Here is a 22,851-nt window from a genome sequence, read left to right on the forward strand (position 1 = left end):
ACCTTGGCCATAAATTTTGAAGGGTAAGGGCTAGGGCTTCCATACTTCACATATGTATTTTTTGTGGCATGACCTTTCATTGAATACCAATTACCTTGATCTTTTGACCTTGGAGATTTTCGTACTTCTGAAAGAACTTTAACCTTGGCCTTCTTTCAGATTTCAGTATTGTATTTCCAGTGAGTTTGCTTATAAGAAAAGTTTAATCTTCGCTATGTTACCAGAAGGGGACATCAGTATTTTACAAACAAATCTTGTTATATATTATCAACTATAAAGAAAAGGATAATGACCTTATTGTCTTAACACAAATTTTTATTAAAACAGAAATTTGTGGGAAGACATTACCGAACCTTGTTGAAGTAAAACTGTCCATTTTAATCTTTAAGTATTGATCAATGCCATCAGTTAGAAATATCGCTTTTTTAATATGTCAAAAGACAAAAACAGTTAAAGTTTGAAAAAGGTGATGACATGAAGGAGTAGGTTAACATCCACCCTTACACTTGTTTACTGCCCTAATGGTGGGATAACACGTCTCTTGAGGACCCTATAAAATAAAATACCTGTATACGGCATTAATAACCAAAGAACAATCTTCATAAAACTGGTTCATTAGTTCGATGATTTAGGAGAAATATAATAATATAGATACAGTATTAAAAATTTTGAAGTAAATGTAAGCCGCGAAAAACGGCTGAAAAGAAAAACCCCTATTCTTTATTTACTTTTAACCAACAACTGTAACCGTTTTCTGTGCCGGGTCTGAAACAAAATAAAGAACAGGGAGAGGCTGCAGGCATTTTAGGAATCGGTAACATTCCTTATGTTTACTTGTCTTTAGATCTGAACTCTAAATCTGCGTTAACCGGCTGTTAAATCCCACTTTTTCAATCTTTAAAATTCATGGTAATCCAGATTAATGGTTACGGACTTTAAGATATTAAATTTAATCTCAATTATTCACTTAGAAACCAAATCAATCAGTAAATGTCCACATGAGCAGAAAGATGTGATTGATCAGAAGCAATTAAGTGTTTCTGACAAGGAAAACACATATTACTATGTTGTAAAATGGATTAGATACAAAATGAGGACAGAGAGTGTGATCATTTTGTTATGTCTTTTGGTCACTACAGGTATTTCTCTAAGATGCTAGTCTAAAGATTTAATAAGCGTCAAATCAAGGTTACTTTTGAATTTTAGTGAATTTTTTTTTCTAGTAATCCAGTATAAAAACGTTCATTATATCCTCCTATTATTAATTACATTGATTATAAACATTCATTGCATATTAATTTTAAACATATTTTTCTCCGAAATATTAGAGAGCGCATGTGTCCTGCCAAATAATCTTTGGTCGACGTCTGGTATAGATACATGGTATGACAGCCACAAAGGGACCCTCAATATCACCTCCACAACCATTGTGGGCTGGCAGGTGTGGACCATAGGAGCCTATACCTTTACCTGCGAGAAAACGGACAACACATACTATGTTCTCAGGTTAGATTGTTACACAGGGGGGCTTAATATCGTGATTTCTACTTCTCCGAACTTTAAGCTACTTAGCTGCTGTACGATTAAAGGGTTACGAACTGATCTCAGCCTAAATTTCTAGTGAATACACATTGAGGTTTTATTTATTGACTTAGAGAAGTAACTCACAGATTGTAACTTTGATTCACTTAGTTCTTTTTCATATGATATGATCATGCCCCATGATTTCACTTGCTCTTTCTCTAAAGTGTTGAATATTTCAACACCATTCCATGCCTCAGCACTCAAGATACATGTATAGGGTGTGACAGACGGAGGGACGGACAGACATACAGACTGCGGGTAAATAGATCCCTAAGTTTCGCTCTGCTCTGCAAACAACATTAGAAGAACACAAACGCTGTAATTCACATCGAATACACTCTAATCGTTCGAGAAGATACATGATGTAAAAAGGTGCCCCTGAATATCGACCCTGGTTGGAAAAAAAAATACCATTTTTAAACGCTGATTATTGAACTGGGGATATTTTTTCAAAGTTGAAAATAGAGACCAAAAGTCGTGAAATTTATGTATCCCAGGTCATATTTCAACAGCTGCTTTTTTTTTTTAACCTTTTATGATCTTAATACGTTAAAAAACCAGTTGAATATTGACCCAAACTACAGACCTTTGAACTGCTTTTGAACTGGAAGTTGTTTTATGGGGATTATCCATATATCTATCTATAAATTATTAATATTATATAATTCAGTTTTAAAATTTTTCTTTTCCTAGAATGACATACACGTATATGGAGATAATGAACAGTATAATCAAGCTGGAAAGTCCGTATAAATAATGTAATTGTGGAGGAGAGCAAACACGGACCTCCAAAACATCAGAGGTGGGATCAGATGCCATGTAGGAGTGAGCACAGACTGCCGACGGACACATTCATAGTGTTCTTCTTATCAGGATCGCCCCCCCTCTCGGGAAAATCCGTTGACGATTCAGTAAATAATGACCTCGCTATCAAATATTATGAAAAATTTCAGTCAGCATTTGCCTTAAAAGTTAATGATAGACTGTATTTGCTGATGTCATTGTATCGGCCATTGAACTGACGAAATGATGACTTTAAATTTTGCTTCAACATGTTTGTCAATAATTTATCTAGTTTTAGACATTGTTTTTTACGCAGAGCTTGCTCTTGTGTATCGAATCAACAGATATATATTCGTATATATATTAACCCCGTATGCAGACGTTGTATGCAATCTAATTAAAATCAGACTTCTTAGATCCGCGCCGTATACACTCTGCGTAAGAAGAAGAGTGTATACGGCGCGGATCTAAGAAGTCTGATTTTAATTAGATTGACGTTGTATGTATATTGCTGTGCAAGTAGAAAAAGTTGACTATTGAAAAGTTAAAATCACCGTGTAAATGTTATTATAAAGCTGGGTTGCTGGATGACCATTGGCGCCTTTTTCTTGTAAAATTTCCAAAAATGAATCAGATGTGTCAGACTCTGTGCATAGGCGTAGGAATCGGGGGGGGGGGGGTATTCATGTCAAGCTCAGTGGGATATATCTTATGGATATAATTGAAATAACCATTAAAATTGACAATACTTTGTCGATATTTATGAATGTCGAGTTGAAGGCCTCGGTAAAAGTTTTCTTCTTTTCACTTATAAGATTTTGAACAAATTCTGCTTCATATGAATACAAACATAGGTCTGCTAATAACGGATTTTTATTGGTACACATGGGAAATTAAATAGATTGTTGGAAAAACTGGTTTCCAAAAACCACATACAATGACCTTGTCAGCAAATACAATTTATCATTAAGTCAAATTTTTCATACTAATTGACACACTTGCCGACGGTATTTCTTCGTTATTTTCGATTCACGACAAGAAGCACACGGTGTGCGACTGGTCGGCAGGGGATGCTCATTCCTCCATGACACCTGATCTCACCTCTCATGGTTTAGAGGTCAATGTTTGCTCTGCTCCAAAATTTGTGTTGTTAGATGGAATGGTCTTTGAGCTTGAGTACTGTTCGTTATCTCCCTCTCTCAACATAGTGGACAAAGATTTATGTAATGCCTTCTTTAAACACTGTTGCTTAAATCCCTGTAACATTATCCTATCTACAAGTAGTCTGTTTCAGCTTAAAATCGATCGCACTGGAATTGAGATAAGTAAACACCATATATACAGGTGAAAGCGGAATATTATTTCACAAATATAAGGAAATAAATTTTTAGTAAATATAGTCAGTCCAATATGAAACATTTGTGGCACACCCGTTGGTGTCTTTTAATTCAAGTTTACTGGCGACTCTTGAATAGAAGTAAGTGATATTAATGTAAACATATTACTCTAAAGAATAAAAACTGTAGTATGTAATTGTATTTGATTGAATAAATAAAGTTATGAGAGCAATTCAAAGGTGTGTTTTATGCTGTTGTATTTAGAACTTCACGATCAAAATTCCACGATCCTGCTAAATTTTCAACGGACAAGGGTCTAAATTTAAACACCTTTGGTCTCAATATTCAACGCTAAAAATGACCTCCTGGGTCAATTTTCAACCCGGGACAAAATTGTACATTACCCCGTTTAACCCTCTTCTCACTTCTATAGGGTGATTTAAAATGATTATGTATCTCGCCATTATACCACAGAAATGCAATAAAGTAACTTATATTTCCAAATTGAGATAACAGATTAAGGTATTACAGAATGTTTCACTACAAAAACCCTGATACATACCAGTAGCCACTTGAAATTAACTTTTGAAGGGTAAGGGCTAGTTGTTGCCGTGGTTACTAAAAATAGTAAACTACACTAAGATACAAAATTCTATGCATCGGTTTTTGTGTTGCCGTGGTTACTAAAATTAGAAATTTCTGTGAAGTGCTTTCAAATTGCTACTCCTTCTACAGTTTTGGACTGATTTCAATATAACTTGATACACAAGTTGACTACACTAAGATACATAATTCTTAATTTTATCGATTTTTGAGTGAACGCTGTTGCTGTGGTAACTAAAAATACTATTAGACTTTTCTGTGAAAATTTTTTTAAAAATGCTTTTACAAGTACAGTTTTAGTTTGATTATAATGTGGCATGCAGATATGTAATAGTTAGATCATATTAAGTAAAATTTTAGTCGTTAAGAAGGGGCGGAGGGAGCTAAGCGACCGAGCCCCCTTCTTAACAACTAAAATTTTACTTAATATGATCTAACTTACTTAGAACCTAATCGCGCTTTTTCATTGGCTAATTAGTCAGCCCGCGGAGTTACTGTATAGACATACAATCTTAACAATTAAGTGAGCAACTTAATAGAAAATTTAGCAGCTGCTGATTGGAGGAAAAGCGGGTTAGGTTCTAAAGTATATTAAGATTTATTATTGTCTTTTATTGTCTTTTTTAAATTTATTTTGTTGATTGTTGTTGCCATGGTAACTAAAATTAAAAATTCTTTAAATTCTTATTATACTACTCTTACAGTTGTAGTCTAATTGCAATATGGACACAAAAAGTGACTTAATCAAGGATCGTTTTTCTATTTATTGCTGTTTTAAAGTTTCAAGTCCCAACAAGTTCTTTTCTCTTCCTTTGTTATAAGTAAAAACCGGTAGAGCTACAGTCTCGACAGAGACTTCTGGTTTTCTTAAAGTACGGAAGTCTTCAAGGTAAAGGTCGAAAGAAGGTCAAAGTTGTTTGTGTCCCTTGGAAGGGCTCGTTACAAAGAATGCATATGTTAAATATGAAAGTCCTAGTATTTTTCCTTCAAAAGTTGGACCAAAGTTAAGGTTTGGAATTTTTAAAAGTGTGTCAAACTCCAGGGTTAAGGTCAAAAAGTAAAAGTTGGTGGTACCCAAAGAAATGTCATGTCAAAGGAATACACATGTGAAATATGAAAATCATAGCTACACTAAATCAATGGTTATGGGCAAGAGTAAAGTTTTTTTTTTTTTGGAAAAACAGTCAAACAGATAGACAGATGAACAGAAAAATCTTCGATTACAGGTGCATAAAAAAGATTTGATCTACATGCATGATGTTTTAAATACAACATTTTATCCAGGTCAGAAGAGTTCTCCTACTTGGGGCTGAAGTTGGAAGCTTTTCTCTGCTTCCAATTCACAGAACAGGCATCCAGTAAATTTACCTACTATCTGCCAACAAGTAAGTATCAATGAAAAAGACGTACTAAAAAAATAAATAATATGAACAGGGAAGTTAAAAACTGTCAAAATGAACCTGCTATATACATATGTTTATAGTGTTAATGTGCGTTCTGATACTAGTAATGAAAAGCAAAAGTTATGGCGGAGTTCAGAGGATGAGGAGGAACATTGATCAATCTAAAAAATGTAGTCAATACAATTGTTTGAATAGGACATTTACACAAACCCATTGAAGAAATGGGATCAGATACATGTACCTAGCAGGAGTGAGAATCCCCTAGTTCAACGGCCACACGCGCCTTGATCAGGTAGACCAAAAGCAGGTGATAGCGGGCTATTACTACATAAACAAGTAAAATTGATGCAAAGCATCAAATCGGCCGCTAACAAAATTTAGCATGTCAAAAAAGTTCTTTCACAATTCAAAGCATTCATGCAAGGAAAGCACAGGCCATTCAAAGCTGAAATAGTGATCATGGCGCGGTGCAAAAATAATCTTTGTGTCACTGGCAGCTGTACAGCATATTCAAACAAGTTTTTACTAGTTGACAACTTTCCAATTTTTAGGTCACCTGAGTTTACATCTTGAGAGGCCTTCATCGTCATTTTGATGACAATAATTTCTCTTGGTATCTGTTTTCGTCCGTCGTCGTTCGTCGTTCGTTAACATTTGAACATTTTTAGCTTCTTCTCTGAAACCAACAAACCAATTTCAACCAAATTTGGCATCTAGCATCTATGGGTGAAGGGGAACAAAAATTCTGAATTTCATGGTCCCTGACCCCTGGGGCCTGGGGGGTGGGGCCAAAACCACTAAAATTAGTGCAATCTTTAAAAATCTTCTTTACTCCTGGACATCAAGCAGTCAAACTGTTGGTATGATTGTAATCAACATTGAGTCCTCTACCAAAATTGTGAAATTCATGACCCCAGGGTCAGGGGTTCTAGAGGTAGGGTGGGGCTATATAGATTATATAGTGAAAATGCATTATTTCTTTGAAATTCTTCTTTTCTGCTCCTGGGCATTAAATAAACTAACCAAGTGCATAGGTAAGTTGAAAATGACCGCCTTTTTCAAAATTGTGAATTTCATGGCACCAGGGTCAGGGGTTCTAGTGCTAGGGCGGGGCTATATAGATTATATAGTGAAAATGCATAAATTCTTTGAAATTCTTCTTTTCTGTTTGTGGGCATTAAATAACTAACCAAGAGCAAAGTTATGTTGAATAAGACTGCCTCTTCTCAAATTATGAATTTAATGGCCCCAGGGTCAGGGGTTCTAGTGGTAGGGTGGGGCTATATAGATTATATAGTGAAAATGCAACAATTCTTTGAATTTCTTCTTCTCTGTTCATGGGCATTAAATAAACTAACCAAGTGCATAGCTATGTTGGTTGAATAAGGCTGCCTCTTCCAAAATTGTGAATTTCATGGCCCAGGGTCAGGCGATCTAGTGCTAGGGCGGGGCTATATACATGTAGATTATATAGTAAAAAATGAATTATTTCTTTGAATATCTTCTTCTTTGCTCCTGAGTATTAAATAAACTAACCAAGTACATAGTTATGTTGAATGAGGCTACCTCTTCCAAAATTGTGAATTTCATGGCCCCTGGTTTGGGGATTTGGTGTTGGGGGGGGTTTATTGATTATGTAGTAAAAATGCTTAAATTCTTTAAAACTCTTCTTTTCTGCGCCTGGGTATTTAACCAATGAACTATGTACATAGTTATGAGGAGGAAGGATGTCTCTTTGAGATTTTTGAATTTCAGGGTCCCTGGGTTAGGGCTTCTTGTGTTAGGGCGGTGCTCTTATGTTTATTTAGTGAAAATGCATGAATTCTTTGAAAATCTTTTCCTTTCTTGTTGGGTATAATGCCAATGATCTTTATAGTATATATTTATGACAAAAAAAACCTGCTTCTTTCAAAAATAGTTAAATACCTGGCCCCTGGGACAGAGGAACTTTGGGGGGGGGGTAACATTGTCTGAAATAATTTAATGCTTTGAAATCTGCACTTTGGTATTAATCAACAACATGATGAATAAAATTTTTAAAAAATCCAATATTTTGAAAGATGTGGCCCCAGGGTCAGTGGTTCCTGTGGGATGGGGAGCTCAACTGTGGACCTGACCCAGGGGCCCTGAAATTAACTAAAACTGGAAATGCATTTTGTCTTTGTTACTCTGATCTACCTCTGGGTATTAAGTAACCAAAATAAGCATGCTGAGTGTATAATTATGATAAGCAATGGTGCCTCTTTCAAAATTGTGAATTTCATGGCCTCTGGTTTAAAACATGAATCAAAATCAATTGTTGGAAAGTTGTTGCATGATACTCAGGTGACCTTTAAGGCCCATGGGCCTCTTGTTTATTCACCATGCACTTTTACCACGTTATTATTATCCGGAAAATCACGACGATTTCCTTTTGTATCTTACACACTCCCAGAATGGGAAGTGCCTATTGTAACCTCTTTTTATTTAACCAAAAATTATGAATATTATCTAATGCCAAATGAGAATGAAATGCTGACCGGGTGTGTCCTTGTTTTAGTGCACACTACAGTATACAGGTTCATGTGTCCTTGTTTTAGTGCACACTACAGAATACAGGTTCATATGTGTCCTTGTTTTAGTGCACACTACAGTATACAGGTTCATATATGTTCTTGTTTTAGTGTTCGCTATTGTATACAGGTTGCTGTGTGTCCTTGTTTTTGTGCTCGCTGTACATTTAGGTTCATGTGTGTCCTTGTTTTAGTGCTCACTGTACATGTAGGTTCATGTGTGTCCTTGTTTTAGTACACACTATAGTATACAGGTTCATGTGTGTCCTTGTTTTAGTACACACTATAGTATAAGGTTCATGTGTGTCCTTGTTTTAGTACACACTATAGTATACAGGTTCACGTGAGTCCTTGTTTTAGTGCACACTATAGTATACAGGTTCATGTGTGCCCTTGTTTTAGTGTTCGCTATAGTATACAGGTTCATCTGTGTTCTTGTTTTAGTGTTCGCTATAGTATACAATTTCATCTGTGTCCTTGTTTTAGTGCTCGGTATAGTATACAGGTTCATATGTGTCCTTGTTTTAGTGCCCGGTATAGGATACAAATTCATCCATGTCTTTGTTTTAGTGCATGTTTAGGATACAGGCTCATCTGTGTCGTTATGATGATAATAATTCACTGTAGAAAACGCGTTAAACTATGTCCGATTCCAGTTTATCTATAAGACATCCTTTTTTAGACGGAGGCTGTATGACAGCCTCCGTGTATTGTATATGTCTTGCCCATGACGTAAATAATGAGGATTCACCAAGCACCATCTATCGGTGGAATTGTTTTCATTACCTTTGGAATTCTATTTTTAGAGCGACTCTGAGTTTTACTGGTACACCGGCCGCCAGGATAGGCATAGTCTAAAGCAAAGATCGCGTCAAAAACAAGTATAAACAAACAGTTCTACTTTTTCTAAATAAACAGGATTTGTCGAACATATTTAAAATGACGTGTATATAAATACATTTCCTAAGGAATATGTAAAAAAAATGTAATTTACTGTAAATTTTTTATCAGACAGAATATAAGGAGATTTTGTTCCAACAAACGATGATAAAGCGCGTTTTACAATATGCCGAGCCTTTTCCCACCGATTCTCACACCAAAACAAGAACGAGAAGAAATGTAGTGGCGGATCTAGAGGGAGTTTGGGGGGTTTTAACATCCGCGGAGAGTGATCGAGGAGCCCCACTTATCAATTGCTTCTTTTATTAAAGGAAAAACTATCTCTAGTTACAGATAAGTTTAAACTTTAGTTTTATATTTAATTGTAAAAACTTCCACCAGAATTCGCTTGTATCAAACTGAGTGTGGAGACGCAGATGACTGTGTATTATGTATTGAAGAATATCCTGCAATGTCGCATGCAAATGTTTTATGTCACAGGGATAAATATAAGATAATAGATCAAGCATTTCAGTTTCAATGGAATTTTTTTTGTGCTTGATTGCTGTTTGTAATCTCATTTTTCATTCCTTTTCTAATTTCTTCTTGAAAGGACCGATGAATTTGTTTGCCTCCGATTTTTGACGCTTGCGTCAATAGGTTTTTTTGTGAGTTTTGTAACCTGACAAGGATCGATGAATAAACAAATGCATACACAGTATTTGTATCTGTAGGAATATTTAAGTCTAGTTTTGAATTGTTTATTTGATATGTATAATTTTAGGAAACACATGAAAATAAATTTACACTTTCTACAAGCGGTTTGAGTGTTTGGCGTACCCTCACATTAGATAAGAGAGAAACAAACGGCAACTCTGATATTGAGATCAATATGCATCTGTTACGTTTGACCCTTGGTTACAACCCAAATCTTGGTTCATAGGATTTACATGATTGATCACATTATATCCTGATTAATAATTAAAAATTATATCTTCTGAAATAAGTTGTCTTATTGTCATATCGTTTATCCTTATTTGCATTTGATACTTGTGTTTTACCTCTTTCACATCTCAAACTTTAATTATTTTTTTTTAATATATAAGATTACATGTATTTCTTATCATTGGTATTCGTGTCAATTTTTTTTACCCTACATCATTGGTAAAGTGATTATTTTAACAGAGTTACTGAAAAGCAGAAATCATAGTTACTCTATATATTTATAACTTTTTCTCTACATAATTTGTAATCATGTCTCATTGTTAATGATTGTTTTAAACAGATAAACTGAAAAAGGACAACCATTTCCACTGGTATACGAGTAAAGAAAGACATTTTTTGGGTTAAATCTGTCATATGATATAATACTACATTTAATACTTCCAGAAATATTGGTTGTCAAATTTGTCAAGATATATCTTTGTTATTGTAAGCAATACTCTAGTTCTCCAAAAACAAAAACTTGTGAAATAGCAAGTCTTATGAATTTTTTGTTCAAAATTGTGTTCTGGCACGAACATTTATTGCACGTTAATGAAGTTGTATTACTTGAAAAAAATTCTGTGTTGCTTTCAAGCTAGGTCACCCCATTTTGTATCACAAAGGTTTAAGACAAAATGTGCTATATTATGTTGTTCATGTCCAGTTATCTGGCTGCTTCTTTTTTCATGTTGGCTCATATCATAACATTATTACAATAAGGCCGAGAAATTTTGATTTTGGTAGCTGTTACATGTCATAATTATGTTAACAGTAGGTCTCTGTGATCTATAAATAAGATATCTTGAAATATGGAAACTCCTGACTGGCTGAGGCCCAGTGCTGAATCCAGAAATTTTGAAAAAGGGGGGACCAGTTTGAGGTCAGGGGAGGGGCCCAGAGCCACAATTAAAAACATTCATTTATCAAATATTGTTCTTTTTTTGGATTCAAAAGGGAGGGGGCCTGGGGCCCCTTCTAAATCCGCCAGTGGGCTCATGACTGGAACAGACTAGACCTACATTCATCAAACCGGGCCTGGGGGCATAAAACTTAGACAAGCTCACTTTTGATCTCAGTCTCACTTTTCCACTATATATTCCTTAAGAGAGACTGAGATAAAAAAAAAAAAGAGCTCGTCTAAGTTTTATGTCAACCAGGCCTGGTCAATTACTGTTTCTTACGTTGAAGGGTTTAATATTGAAAGTATTTGATCGAAATAACAGTGAACTTTAATCAAGGTGAAGTTTACATTAAAAAGATGAAATCATAATATCCCAACAACCTCATGAATATTGGAATATCCTTTTAAAAAATGTTGAATTGAAAAAAACTACATATTATTCCTCATAATATTCTTTACAGCAATGTATGACAAATATATTAAATGTTTTCTTTTGTATTCTCTCATACATGAAGCCTCCGTCTAACAGTACTTTCAGTACTTTGATTAATTTAAGGTATACCATAGGTTCAATCTGTATGATGCCAATTGTTTTAATTCATGTTGTAAAATACGGGTTATAATAATTTACGGCCAAGGATACTGATTGATTAATAACGCAATAAATCAGTGTATAAGACTCTGCTTCTCATTGACGGTTACTGTAAAATCACCTATTTTCGTGGGGTCAAATTTTCGTGGTTTGAGGAAAAAACTCTTGGTTTGTGGGGATTTGATTTCGTGAATGTAGAATTGTTTCGTAGTTATGTATGTAACTTTTTACATTTTGTGGTGGACATGAAAAAATAGGTCTCTTCATACCTTGAAAACAACGAAAATTACCCCCCCCCCCCCCCCAAAGAAAATTTGTGATTCCACAGTATTATGTTTTTTGTTATGAAAATAGAATGATAAAGAATGTAATATTCTGTAATATCAGTAATTTTTCTTTATTTGGTTTAAGCTGAACTCAGTGATGCCGGAAATGAAAGAATTAAGATCTATCTGAAAGATGACAATAAAGTTGTCTCCACGTTAACGGATTTCTGTGACGCAACTTCCGCCACTAATCTAACTCAACACATCATGGTGGAAGAAGGTAAATACAGGACGAAAAAGATAATTTATGTTTAAGTTTTTTTAAATGATGCAAGTAAAACTCCATTGTCAAGCTCGAAAAGTAAATATTGTTGGAATTTAAAGGAAGATCTTGTCACAAATAAAACACCTGTGAAACATGAAAGCCTTATTGCTTATACTGTTCAAAAGATACTGCCAAGGTTAAAGTTTGGTATTTTTTGTAAACGCTGGTCAAACCCCACGATCAAGAGGTAAGGTTTGTTGGTAGCCAAAATAAGGTCTTGTCACTAGGAATACCCCTTTGAAATATGAAAGTCATAGCCCCACCCACTCAAAAGTTATAGGCAAGGTTAAAGTTATTGCGGACAAACAGATAGACAAACAGATGGACCGACAGAGCAAAAACTATATACCCCCTAATCGAAGATAATATTTATCATTATGTCTACATGATATTTAATTTATAAATAATTAATAAAAAATTTATACGTTTACAACATTTACACAGTATATATGGTAAAAATCGCAGTATATTAATCTAGAAATAACAATTATGTGTACTGATTAAGAATCACATTATCATATTTTAATTATGAATTTATAAATGCATTCTAGAAGGTGAGTTTTCATGTAGCACAATACTGCTATTTTAAATGAAAAATATGAAGCATTTGAAGTATAATATTTTCGACGTATACAGATTCAATAAAAAAAATACTAGTAAATAAAAAAAAAAAGATAATCTTCTATTAAAATGATGTTCAATTTTATACAATGTTTGATATTAAGAAATCGGTTATTCCTCAGAATACCGGTATATATTTTATTTTTTTAATCTTTTATAAATAATGATATAATATAAATTATGTTGTTTGAAGGAAAAATCGATGATGCAAAAATTACTTGTCCAACCGAACTCCAAAGCAGCTGGAATTATACTTATGATGCCGGAAGTGGGAATGTGTGCGGGGACGCGTATCTTGATGTCTGCACTGACAAAAATTTGTTGGACTTTGACTATTCAAAATGTTCTCAAGTCCAGGCATATTCAAGTGCGTTTGATATTTTTTATTCGTTTATTTAACATCTAGTTGTTCAAAAATTTAGTAACATAATCGATCATTTTGTGATATACATGTAGCTTTGTATTTGGCATCTGCTGTATAATTTTATGTAAATTAACTCTGTCTATCTCACAGCTGTATTCATTTATTAATATAATTATTCAATGAAATCAATGATTAGCAGGGATAGAAATGTTTTGCATGTGTAAATTAATTAAACTAGCAGATTTACAAAAAAAAAAAATACGATTCACTCAATGACTTTACAGCTGATGGCGAGTTATATTGCCTTCATTCCTATACTACTGGCTCCTACACCAACCTGTATGTGTACAACAAAGATTCCAGCACTAATGAACAGTCAACTTACAGATTCACTTGTTATGTAAGTACATGAACACTTGACTTTTTAAAAAAATTGTAACCCTCATTCAAGCCTAAAAATATTTACCTTTTAATATTTACTTCTCCAATGTCTTTGTCCGAGATAAAATTACAAAAATTGTAAATTAATATACTCTATTTCTACATAAATCTATTGGTTCATCGATAGCGCCGTAAAAAAAGGTCATGTGCAAGACGAGACAAGGAGACAGAGGTGGGGCTTTATTATGGTTTCATGACGATGACCAATCGATTGGCTTGCGTGATAATTTCAGCGTTTATGCAAATTATCACGCAACCAACTCAATTGATCCCACCATGAACTGAAGCGAAGCGGTTTATAAAAAAGCGTATACTGCCCTAAGTTATGTTATATCTTTTAATAAAAGTTGAAATAAGCTTCATTCCTTATAATTCAATTTCAATGTAGACAATAAGACAATTTTTTCCATTTTGTTTTTCCTTCGAAAAAGGGCTTTAAATATAGCAAAATTTAAAAGTTAATCAAGCGGAGTAATACGTTTTTTGACTTGACTCATTGTGACGTAGGCAAGTTATAATATACAAAATGGACAAAACCTTTCATCAATCAAATGACCTGTAAACTCTGGTGACATATTGCTATCTGTTTTCGTCCGTCGTCATGCAGTGTGCGTCGTGTGTCGTGTGTTAACATTTGAACATTTTTTTAGCTTCTTCTCTGCAACCATTCAACCAATTCCCACCAAATTTGGCATAAAGCATCTATGGGTGAAGGGGAACAAAAATTTTGAATTTCATGGTCCCTGTCCCCCTGGGGCCTGAGGGGTGAGGCCAAAACCAGTAAAATTAATGCAATCTTTAAAAAAACTTCTTCTTTACTCCTGGACATCAAGCAGTCGAACTGTTAGCATGAATGTAATGACCATTGAGTCCTCTACCAAAATTGTGGAATTCATGGCCCTAAGGTCAGGGGTTCTAGTGCTAGGGTGGGGCTCTATTGATTATATAGTGAAAATGCATTATTTCTTTAAAAATCTTCTTCTCTGCTCCTGGGTATTAAATAAACTAACTAAGTACATAGTAATGATGAGCAAGAATGCTTCTTCCAAAATTTTGAATTTTATTGCCCCAAGGTCATGGATTCTGGTGTCAGTGCGAGGCTCTGTTGATTATATAAAGATATGCAGAAATTCATTGAAAATCTTCTTCTCTGCTCCTGGATATTAAACAAACTAAGTATATAGTTATGATGAGCAAGGGTGCCTCTTCCAAAATTGTGAATTTTATGTCCCAGGGTCAGGGGTTCTGGTGTTAGGGAGGGGCTCTCTTGAATATATAGTGAAAATACATTAATTCTTAGAACATCTTCTTTGCTCCTGGGTATTAAACAAACTAAGTACCGGTATAAAGTTATGATGAGCAAGATTGCCTCTTCCAAAATTGTGAATTTTATGGCCCCGGGGTCAGGGGTTCTGGTGTTAGGGCGGGGCTCTATTGATTTTATAGTGAAAATACATTAATTCTTTGAACATCTTCTTCTCTGCTCCTGGGTATTAAACAAACTAATTAAGTAAAGAGTTATGATGAGCAAGAATGCTTCTTCCAAAATTGTGAATTTTATTTTCCCAGGGTCAGAGGGTTCTGGTGTTAGGGCAGGGTCTATTAATTATATAGTGAAAATACATTAAATTTCTGAAAGTTTTCTTCTCTGCTCTTGGGCACTAAGCAGATGAACTACACATATAGCTATGATGAGCAAGGGCCATTCTTTCAGAATTGTGAATTTTGAAGGCCCCTGGGTCAGGAGTACAGGGGGGGGGGGGGCTCTACATATATACTGAAAATGAATTAATTGATTGAAATATGCTCCTTGGTATTAATCAAACATTCTTGATAAGCAAGGGTGTCTTTTCCAGAATTGTGAAATGTGGTCAGGAGTTCATGCCTGGTAGTAGCACTACTGATTATTGCTGAATATTACTGATTAGTCGAAATGCATTTGTTCCCCTACTTTATCTATGGGTATTAAGTAACCAAAGTAAGCATTCTAAGTGTATAATTATGATAAGCAATGGTGCCTCTGTCAAAATTGTTAATGCCATGACGTCTTGTTTAAAACATGAACAATTTCAATCGTTGGAAAGTTGTTGCATGATGCTCATGTGACCTATAAGGCCCATGGGCCTCTTGTTGTTTTTTTTTTTTACCAAACTATCCATGCTGATACATTTTGGTGAATGCTATTTACATGCACCGTTTCCTTTGACCATACTTTTCTTTTATTTTTAATTTGCTTATAGTTAAGTTTTAAAGAAATTGTTTGAGGCAATTCACACAAAACTGTGCTATCATTTAGTGAAAAATCTTTCAATTGTGTTCTAATTTCATATTAAGTTTTTGACCTTCCTAATGAACTCTTTAAAACTTTGAACACTAATACAAATTTTCTGCTTGCATTATTTGGATCTCTGGACTGCAAAAGAGGAACAGGAAGAAAGGGAGAGAAAAGAGAGGGAGGAGAAAGAGAGAATCCGAATGGAACAAGGCGCACTTACCCCAACCTTGGATCTGGGCTTACCAGACGATTCTGTATACGATATTACCCGACTATTTTATGATGACGAGGAGCCCGTCACACCAACTAAAGTCGAGCCAGACATGAATGAAAGACTTTTAGATCATCATTCATGTTCTATGGACATATTTTTAGTTTTATTTATTTTTTATAATACGTTTCTCTTTCAGATGTATTCTTCCGATAGTGGCGCTGTCTACTTGTCACAAAGTCCACAAGATTGTCCACCAAATGGCAATTCCACATATGCTGCTTCAGACGGGGCACTGCTTGTTTTATCTCTTCTTTCGACATGCCGTAATATATATTTTAGTATTGACAAAAAAGTAATGCGTTTTTAAAGACAAAAGAAAAAAAAATTCGTTTTTTGAAATAAAATTCTTTACCATGAATCAAATTACATGTACTGTTACATGAAATAAATTTTCACAAGAACTTTTAGCTTTGTTTTTAAAACCTTAAATAAATGTGCATATTTTACAGCAACCAGCACAACATATTCTGCCACAGTGGAAATTGTACTGGGCATACTAGCCTTTCTTGTGGTTCTGGCTATCGTGTTAGCACTGATCTATTATTGTCACAAACGGAAATTAAGACTCGCAGAGGAGGCTCGTAAAGCAAAAGAGGAACAGGAAGAAAGGGAGAGAAAAGAGAGGGAGGAGAAAGAGAGAATCCGAATGGAACAAGGCGCACTTACCCCAACCTTGGATCTGGGCTTACCAGACGATTCTGTATACGATATTACCCGACTATTTTATGATGACGAGGAGCCCGTCACACCAACTAAAGTCGAGCCAGACATGAATGAAAGACTTTTAGATCATCATAATGAGGTATTCCATAAGAAAAGAGAATGGAGGTTTCATTACCATAGTATTTATTCTTAAATCACATGGCAAAGTTTAAACTTTAATATATGTGATGGATATTATTTACCAGATAAAAGTTTAACCATTATATCAAACACTTTGATAAGTAGATGTAAAGGTGTATTCAGCCCAGACTACTTTTGACATAACTGTTTTACTGTACTTAAAAACTAGTTTTAATCTGTACTCATTTATTATTGGAAGTTTTCAAGGTCATACCAGTTAGGAATAATAAAAAATCAGAAATACTTTAATTTGAACATCGTTGTAAGTATGTTATTGATGTATTGCTTTAAGTCAATAAGTATCCCTGTAGTAGGTCTCTAAGAGGAATTTCTTTCCAAATTTTCTTATTTTGTCTTGTCTTGACGTTAAAACTGTTATGAATAATGTCTAAATAATGTTCAGTAGTCTTATAAATCATAATCTAATAATATTACGGCTATTATTGGGTATTTTTCTCGGGTTTAGAAATCCGATGTCGGTAATCAATATTATTTTAACCCTTATATTTTATTTTACTCCTTATAAAACCTCTAAGTCCATTATCATTGTTGTAACTAAGAACAGTATGACAAATTCTGTCACATTGTACATTGTATCAGGGAATTTTGAGTAGTATTTAACTGACAAAGATTGAATTTTTTTTTAAACAGGCACTCAAACACGATGACTTTATGGATGAATACAAACTTCGGCAGATGGTAAGAACTATTAATATGTATTCTTTTGATTTTGGTAAGATAATCATTTAAATTGAAGAAGTACATCAAACGCTATTTTATCAGTGTTTGAAATAGTAGACCTTAATTGGACTGCTCTAATGTATTACACAATAGTTTAACCAAATACTTTCTAGTATATCTTCCCGTTTCTGGTTGTTGAGCAAGTCATTTTCTTTTTGATTTTTTAAAATTAACTTTCCATATACTAGTAATACCAATCAGTTCACTGTGCTGTGGCAACATTTTTCATCTTTTCCTTCACAAACATCATTTATCATCAAATTTCATTTTTAAAAAATCAAGCAGCCAAATGCAAGGCCGTTAACATTCTGAAAATAACAAAAGAGTGGTGCGCGATGTGTAGGAAGAAACACGCACGATTTCCTTTTTTTCAACGCCTTCGTTTTCTCCTAGGAAGATTAATACTCTATTATTTAACTTCAGTGGTTTAAAACAGTTTTTTCAAATGCATCTTGCAGACAATATTCATAGACTGAACATATTAAAACTTGTGGGTTTGCCAAAATGAAGAAAGTAATAAACAACGAGCTCGAGATATATAAGAATGAGAAAAATAAATGTATCTATAATTTCAGCATTGGTATTAACTGGGAAACTGATTTTTAAAGTGCATAGCAGTTTTGTGTTCGTCCAAATTTAGTTATGTTTGAAAGGAACTCTCCTCTACAATTTATAATTATTTCGTTACTCGCCAACAATTTAATTTTGATAACAAACTTTATAAACTATAAGGGAACTGTTCAATTATTTTGGGATGTTTTTTTTTAAAGGAAAACGTACACAACATAGTGTGTTATTGCAATAATGATATCTGTTGCTCAAAGCTGCAGTTCAACCAAACTGAACAGCAGAGAATCTTATATAATCACTTTTACTGGATACAGCTTCAATTTCGCTAGGGAATATTTTTGCGTATTCCAAACGTAATCAGTGTTACCATTTTGAAAATGTACTTCTTTAAAATGGAAATGTAATCATTTAATATTTTATTCAGTATTTTTTAGTGTTGATCCCACGGCTCTGTGTTAAGCGAAAATAAAACTGGAACGAAACTTAAGCTGTATACAGTATTTTCGAGGCGTAATCTTACAATGAAATCGTGCGTGTTTCTTTTAGATGGATTCCGAGGAATGGATTGATGCCAGACGGCGAAAAGAAGGAGTCGACGAGCTGGAAGTTGCTGAACCCCGCACTAAAAGTGCTGTACAGAGACTTAAAGAACTGGCTCGAGAAAAAATCAAAAAAGGGAAAAATAAGTTAGGTCTAAAGAATGACGCAAGTGTCGATGACAAATCTGCTGAAAATAAAAAAGAAGGCCCACAGATTATCCCGGATCTGATAGACACTGATTTCGAGTCGGATGAGTATGATTTTATGTCACAAGCGGGTTGGAAGAAAAGAGCGACCGTTTTAGATCTCGACGGGGAATGGGAATCCAAGAAAAAGAAAAGGAGGAAAAAGAAGAAGGTATATGCATATGAAATATTTCTTTATCTAAAAGAATCAGTAATAGAATCAATAGAATTGTAATAAAATCAGTAGAAGATTCCTTCACTTCGAGTGTGATCTTCAATTCCTCTCTCAGATGATGATGATTTGCAATGAAACTACACATTGTATTTAATAATTTTTAAGGAATGAAGCTTATTTAAACTTATATTATAAGTAATAATATAAGTTGAAATGAGCTTCATTACTTATAATTCAATTTCAGTGCAGACAATGAGACAATTTTTCCCCCAGAATAAGGCTTCACATTGATTAAATTTTAAAAGTAACGTCAAGCGGAGTAATACGTTTTTTGACGTAACTCATTGTGACGTAGGCAAGTTATGTTATACAAAATGGATAAAATCTTTTATCCAATCAAATGACGTGTTACAAGTAAAATTAAATTATATTCCTATAAAGAATTGTTGATGATGATAATCCTTGTCGTGACTGGACTCTGTAATGCTTTAAGACTGCTGAATCCCTCGCAGTCTCGAAAACAGATGGTTATCTTTATAAAAGGGATTAGGTTTTGTAGCGTCTTTAAGCTCAATATGTACTGCTATGTTTAATTGTTTATTTTCAGCGAATTGTATTTATAAGATTTCTTTAAAAAAATGTTTGCAAAATAATTTATACATTTAAGATTTTTAGGTAATATTTATTTTAATCAAATCGGCATTAAGATCTTCAGAAGCAGCATACTGAAGCAGCACACATACTAAATATTGAATCAACCAACTAAAGAGATAGGAAAATCAAAATCAACAAACATATCAGGAAAATGTCTCTGTTCTGTTAATGAAGGACATCCGTATTGGAAAGCTAACCTACTGTATTTGAATTTATCTTCAGTTACAAAATTCTGATTAAATATTACAGAAAAGTAGCTTAGAAAGATTTCTACGCCTGGAGATTCATCGAAATCATTAATATGATTTGTCTTTTTCACTGACTTTGTCATTGGAATTTATCTTCGACAACAAGTCAACCACGGTTTTCCAATGTAATGTTTAATTATATATACTTCTTAGTCAGTTCTTCCTGAAAAGACATTTTATGATTTTTTCAAGATTATGTTTAAATTTATAAATAATTATAGAATTTTTTTTTTCAGAAGAAGTCAAATTCATCAACCTATGGAGATTTAAAGATAAACAAAATTCCGCTCAGGAGAGTCATGCGAAAGAAAAGAATAGATCCAGATTTACCAATTGTCGAGGGAGAAATACACTTGCCATTATATCGCGAAGATCCCAAACTTAAAGACCTACCACCACTACAAAGGGTTCACCGTAAGCGCAATCAAGCCCTCTGGAGTGATATGTTTGGAGACATTCATGGAGGAAAAGCTCTTGATTTGGAGGCAATAAACAGAGTCAGAATGTCAGAAAATAAATGGAAATTGCTTCTGGAGGAGCTTTACGCAGACAAACAATACTTTGATTATGCAAGAAGTAGGTGAAATTAACAACTCCACCACTTTCATTAATTTCAGTTACTCAGTAGATATATAAAGAAAATTTTTTATAGTCACTGACAAGTAATATTTGAATGACAGAACCAGAAAACAAGTCAGATCTACAAATTTAATGCCTTCTTCTTCTAAATTATGACCGTCTTCATCCGTTGTATACATTGCAATTTGTATGTTTCTAATTGTAAGCGCATTTAAAGGTCTTCAAATCAAAGTCTGACAACTAACTTTGTCTAGTTTGTTTACATTATAATACATGGATTAGGTTGAGGTAAAATAGAAAATATTTTTTTTCATGAGAAATTGATGTGAAAAAATCTTTATGTCAAGATTAGTAATATAAAGATGCAAGCATCCTCAGATTTTATTTAAATCCACGGGAAAAGGGTTGTGTCACCCTAAGTGATCAAAGTTAATCTAAAGTCTCCGAAACATCACGATCATTATATCTACATGTACATCAAATTTCATACATCCTCGGGTGTCACTGATTCTGTGTTCAAATCATATTCCATAGGGCAAGATAAAGGATCACAGTTTTACATCGGATAATGTATGGAAAAAAAAACCCATAGATTTTTTTTCAAAAAACAAAAAAGACGCAATGTAAATCAAATTACCAAGGACACATTCCCAAATAATGCATTTTCATTGTTTTAAAACTATAATTCAGAGACAGAATAAATGTCAAGAAGCACTGGGCAATTAAAAGACAAAACTAGAGTGAGAGTTTCCAAGTACTAAGAACTGATTCAAATTTGTTCAAATCATGGTCCATACGGAGGCAGGAATAGGTAAATGTGATGGAAATTAGTTTTGCTGGGCAAGTTTAAGGGAGAAAACACCTTAAAAACTGTTTCACGACTCTCTATCGTGTGATACTAGTATCTTTTTTTTCATTGTGAATCAGTTCAACCAAACTTGTCACAGATAGGGTTCATATTTGTTCGATGGGGATATGATTAGTCATGTTAACTTTATGTGCATGCATCCTAGGATGCATAGTACAGATCTATTTGTTTTTCAAAATGACCCCATGGAGTACGGTTGCGCCAAGTAAATTATGAACCGATAATAAATTTTACAAAGCAACATATGGGAGGATATTTAAAATTCTTAATAAATTTTTAAAGCATTCTCGAGAAGTCAAGCTTCAATTTTTTTTTTCCCATTCATAATCAAGAGGTAGCGATGGGCTACAGTAGGGATGTATGAAAAATATCTCCTTTACAAAATCTTGTACAACAAGGCGATGATTAGTTATATTATTAAAAAAAAATCCATTTTCAACATGAATTCACATTTATTAAAACCATGGTACCGTGAATGCTCTTCCGATAAACTGGGCCGTAAATCACATCAAAATGTATCATTACCAATGGTGCTTTTATATTACTGATCCTGAGATTTGTTTGAATTTCTGAATGAAAATATTCTCAGAATGCATGCACTAAAAGCGACAATTAAAATTTCCTTCAGTTTGTTAATTCATGACCTTATGGGTTTGCAATATGGGTCAAATTCTTAGGAAAGAACAGCAGGGCAAAAGTGACACACAAAAGTGGGCACTGTAAACCATAGACCTTTTATTTGGTACCGAGTCAGCATGTTTTTCCTTCATAAGAGGAAACTCTAATTGTGTATTAACTTTGGAATTAATTTTCTCCTTTTTAATCTCGTTTTAGAGTCCTCGGCAGGTAGGCGTGTGGAGAGAGACATTAACACCACCTCTCAGCAGAGTCTAGGCTACCTGTACGATAGGGCCAAATACTGGCAGGAGCAGCCACCGATAGAACCCAGGAGCACATTCCGCTCTCCTAGATCCGCCAACAGCACTCATCGCTGAGTATCGTTGGATAGTTTTCAAGACTAAGCTATAACTTTTGTAACGTAAACACCAATTTTACTATACGTTAATGGAGCCACACATTCAGGACTCTTCATCTTTGATGTTTTACCTTATGCGTTTAGAATTGTTTTAAATTTTGTTCGTTGTTCTTACATATGCCTGGTATTGGAGGAAATGATGAACCATTTGTTCATTTAAATCTACTAAAGATTGCATTTTACCAGGATGTCATTAAAATAATAATTATTTTTTATTCGCACATTATC

General features: G+C 34.1%; 1 protein-coding gene across 1 annotated transcript; it reads left to right on the plus strand.

Annotated features, from left to right (window-relative positions):
• Window positions 1–1,090: 1,090 nt before the first annotated feature.
• LOC134258512 (uncharacterized) lies at window positions 1,091–22,851 on the plus strand. The gene is made up of 12 exons (XM_062741075.1): window positions 1,091–1,139; window positions 1,329–1,506; window positions 5,592–5,692; window positions 12,030–12,164; window positions 13,024–13,197; window positions 13,479–13,594; window positions 16,321–16,447; window positions 16,634–16,986; window positions 17,679–17,726; window positions 18,885–19,235; window positions 20,380–20,716; window positions 22,422–22,851. The coding sequence occupies exons 1-12, from the start codon at window positions 1,091–1,093 to the stop codon at window positions 22,580–22,582; spliced, it is 2,130 nt and encodes a 709-aa protein (XP_062597059.1). The 3' UTR covers window positions 22,583–22,851.

The sequence above is a fragment of the Saccostrea cucullata genome, unplaced genomic scaffold (genome assembly GCF_032062105.1).
Source record: "Saccostrea cucullata isolate Sc308-1 unplaced genomic scaffold, CSIRO_AGI_Scuc_v1 ctg1589, whole genome shotgun sequence".
NCBI lineage: Eukaryota > Metazoa > Mollusca > Bivalvia > Ostreida > Ostreidae > Saccostrea > Saccostrea cuccullata.

What these genes read in the sequence shown, in the direction of transcription:
- LOC134258512 (XM_062741075.1), top strand. Translation starts at nt 1,091, where the DNA reads ATGAGGACAGAGAGTGTGATCATTTTGTTATGTCTTTTGGTCACTACA. An exon ending in TCAAGTCCAGGCATATTCAA is followed by an intron (nt 13,198 to 13,478) that starts GTGCGTTTGATA and finishes ATGACTTTACAG; the next exon opens with CTGATGGCGAGTTATATTGC. An exon ending in ATACTTTGATTATGCAAGAA is followed by an intron (nt 20,717 to 22,421) that starts GTAGGTGAAATT and finishes ATCTCGTTTTAG; the next exon opens with AGTCCTCGGCAGGTAGGCGT.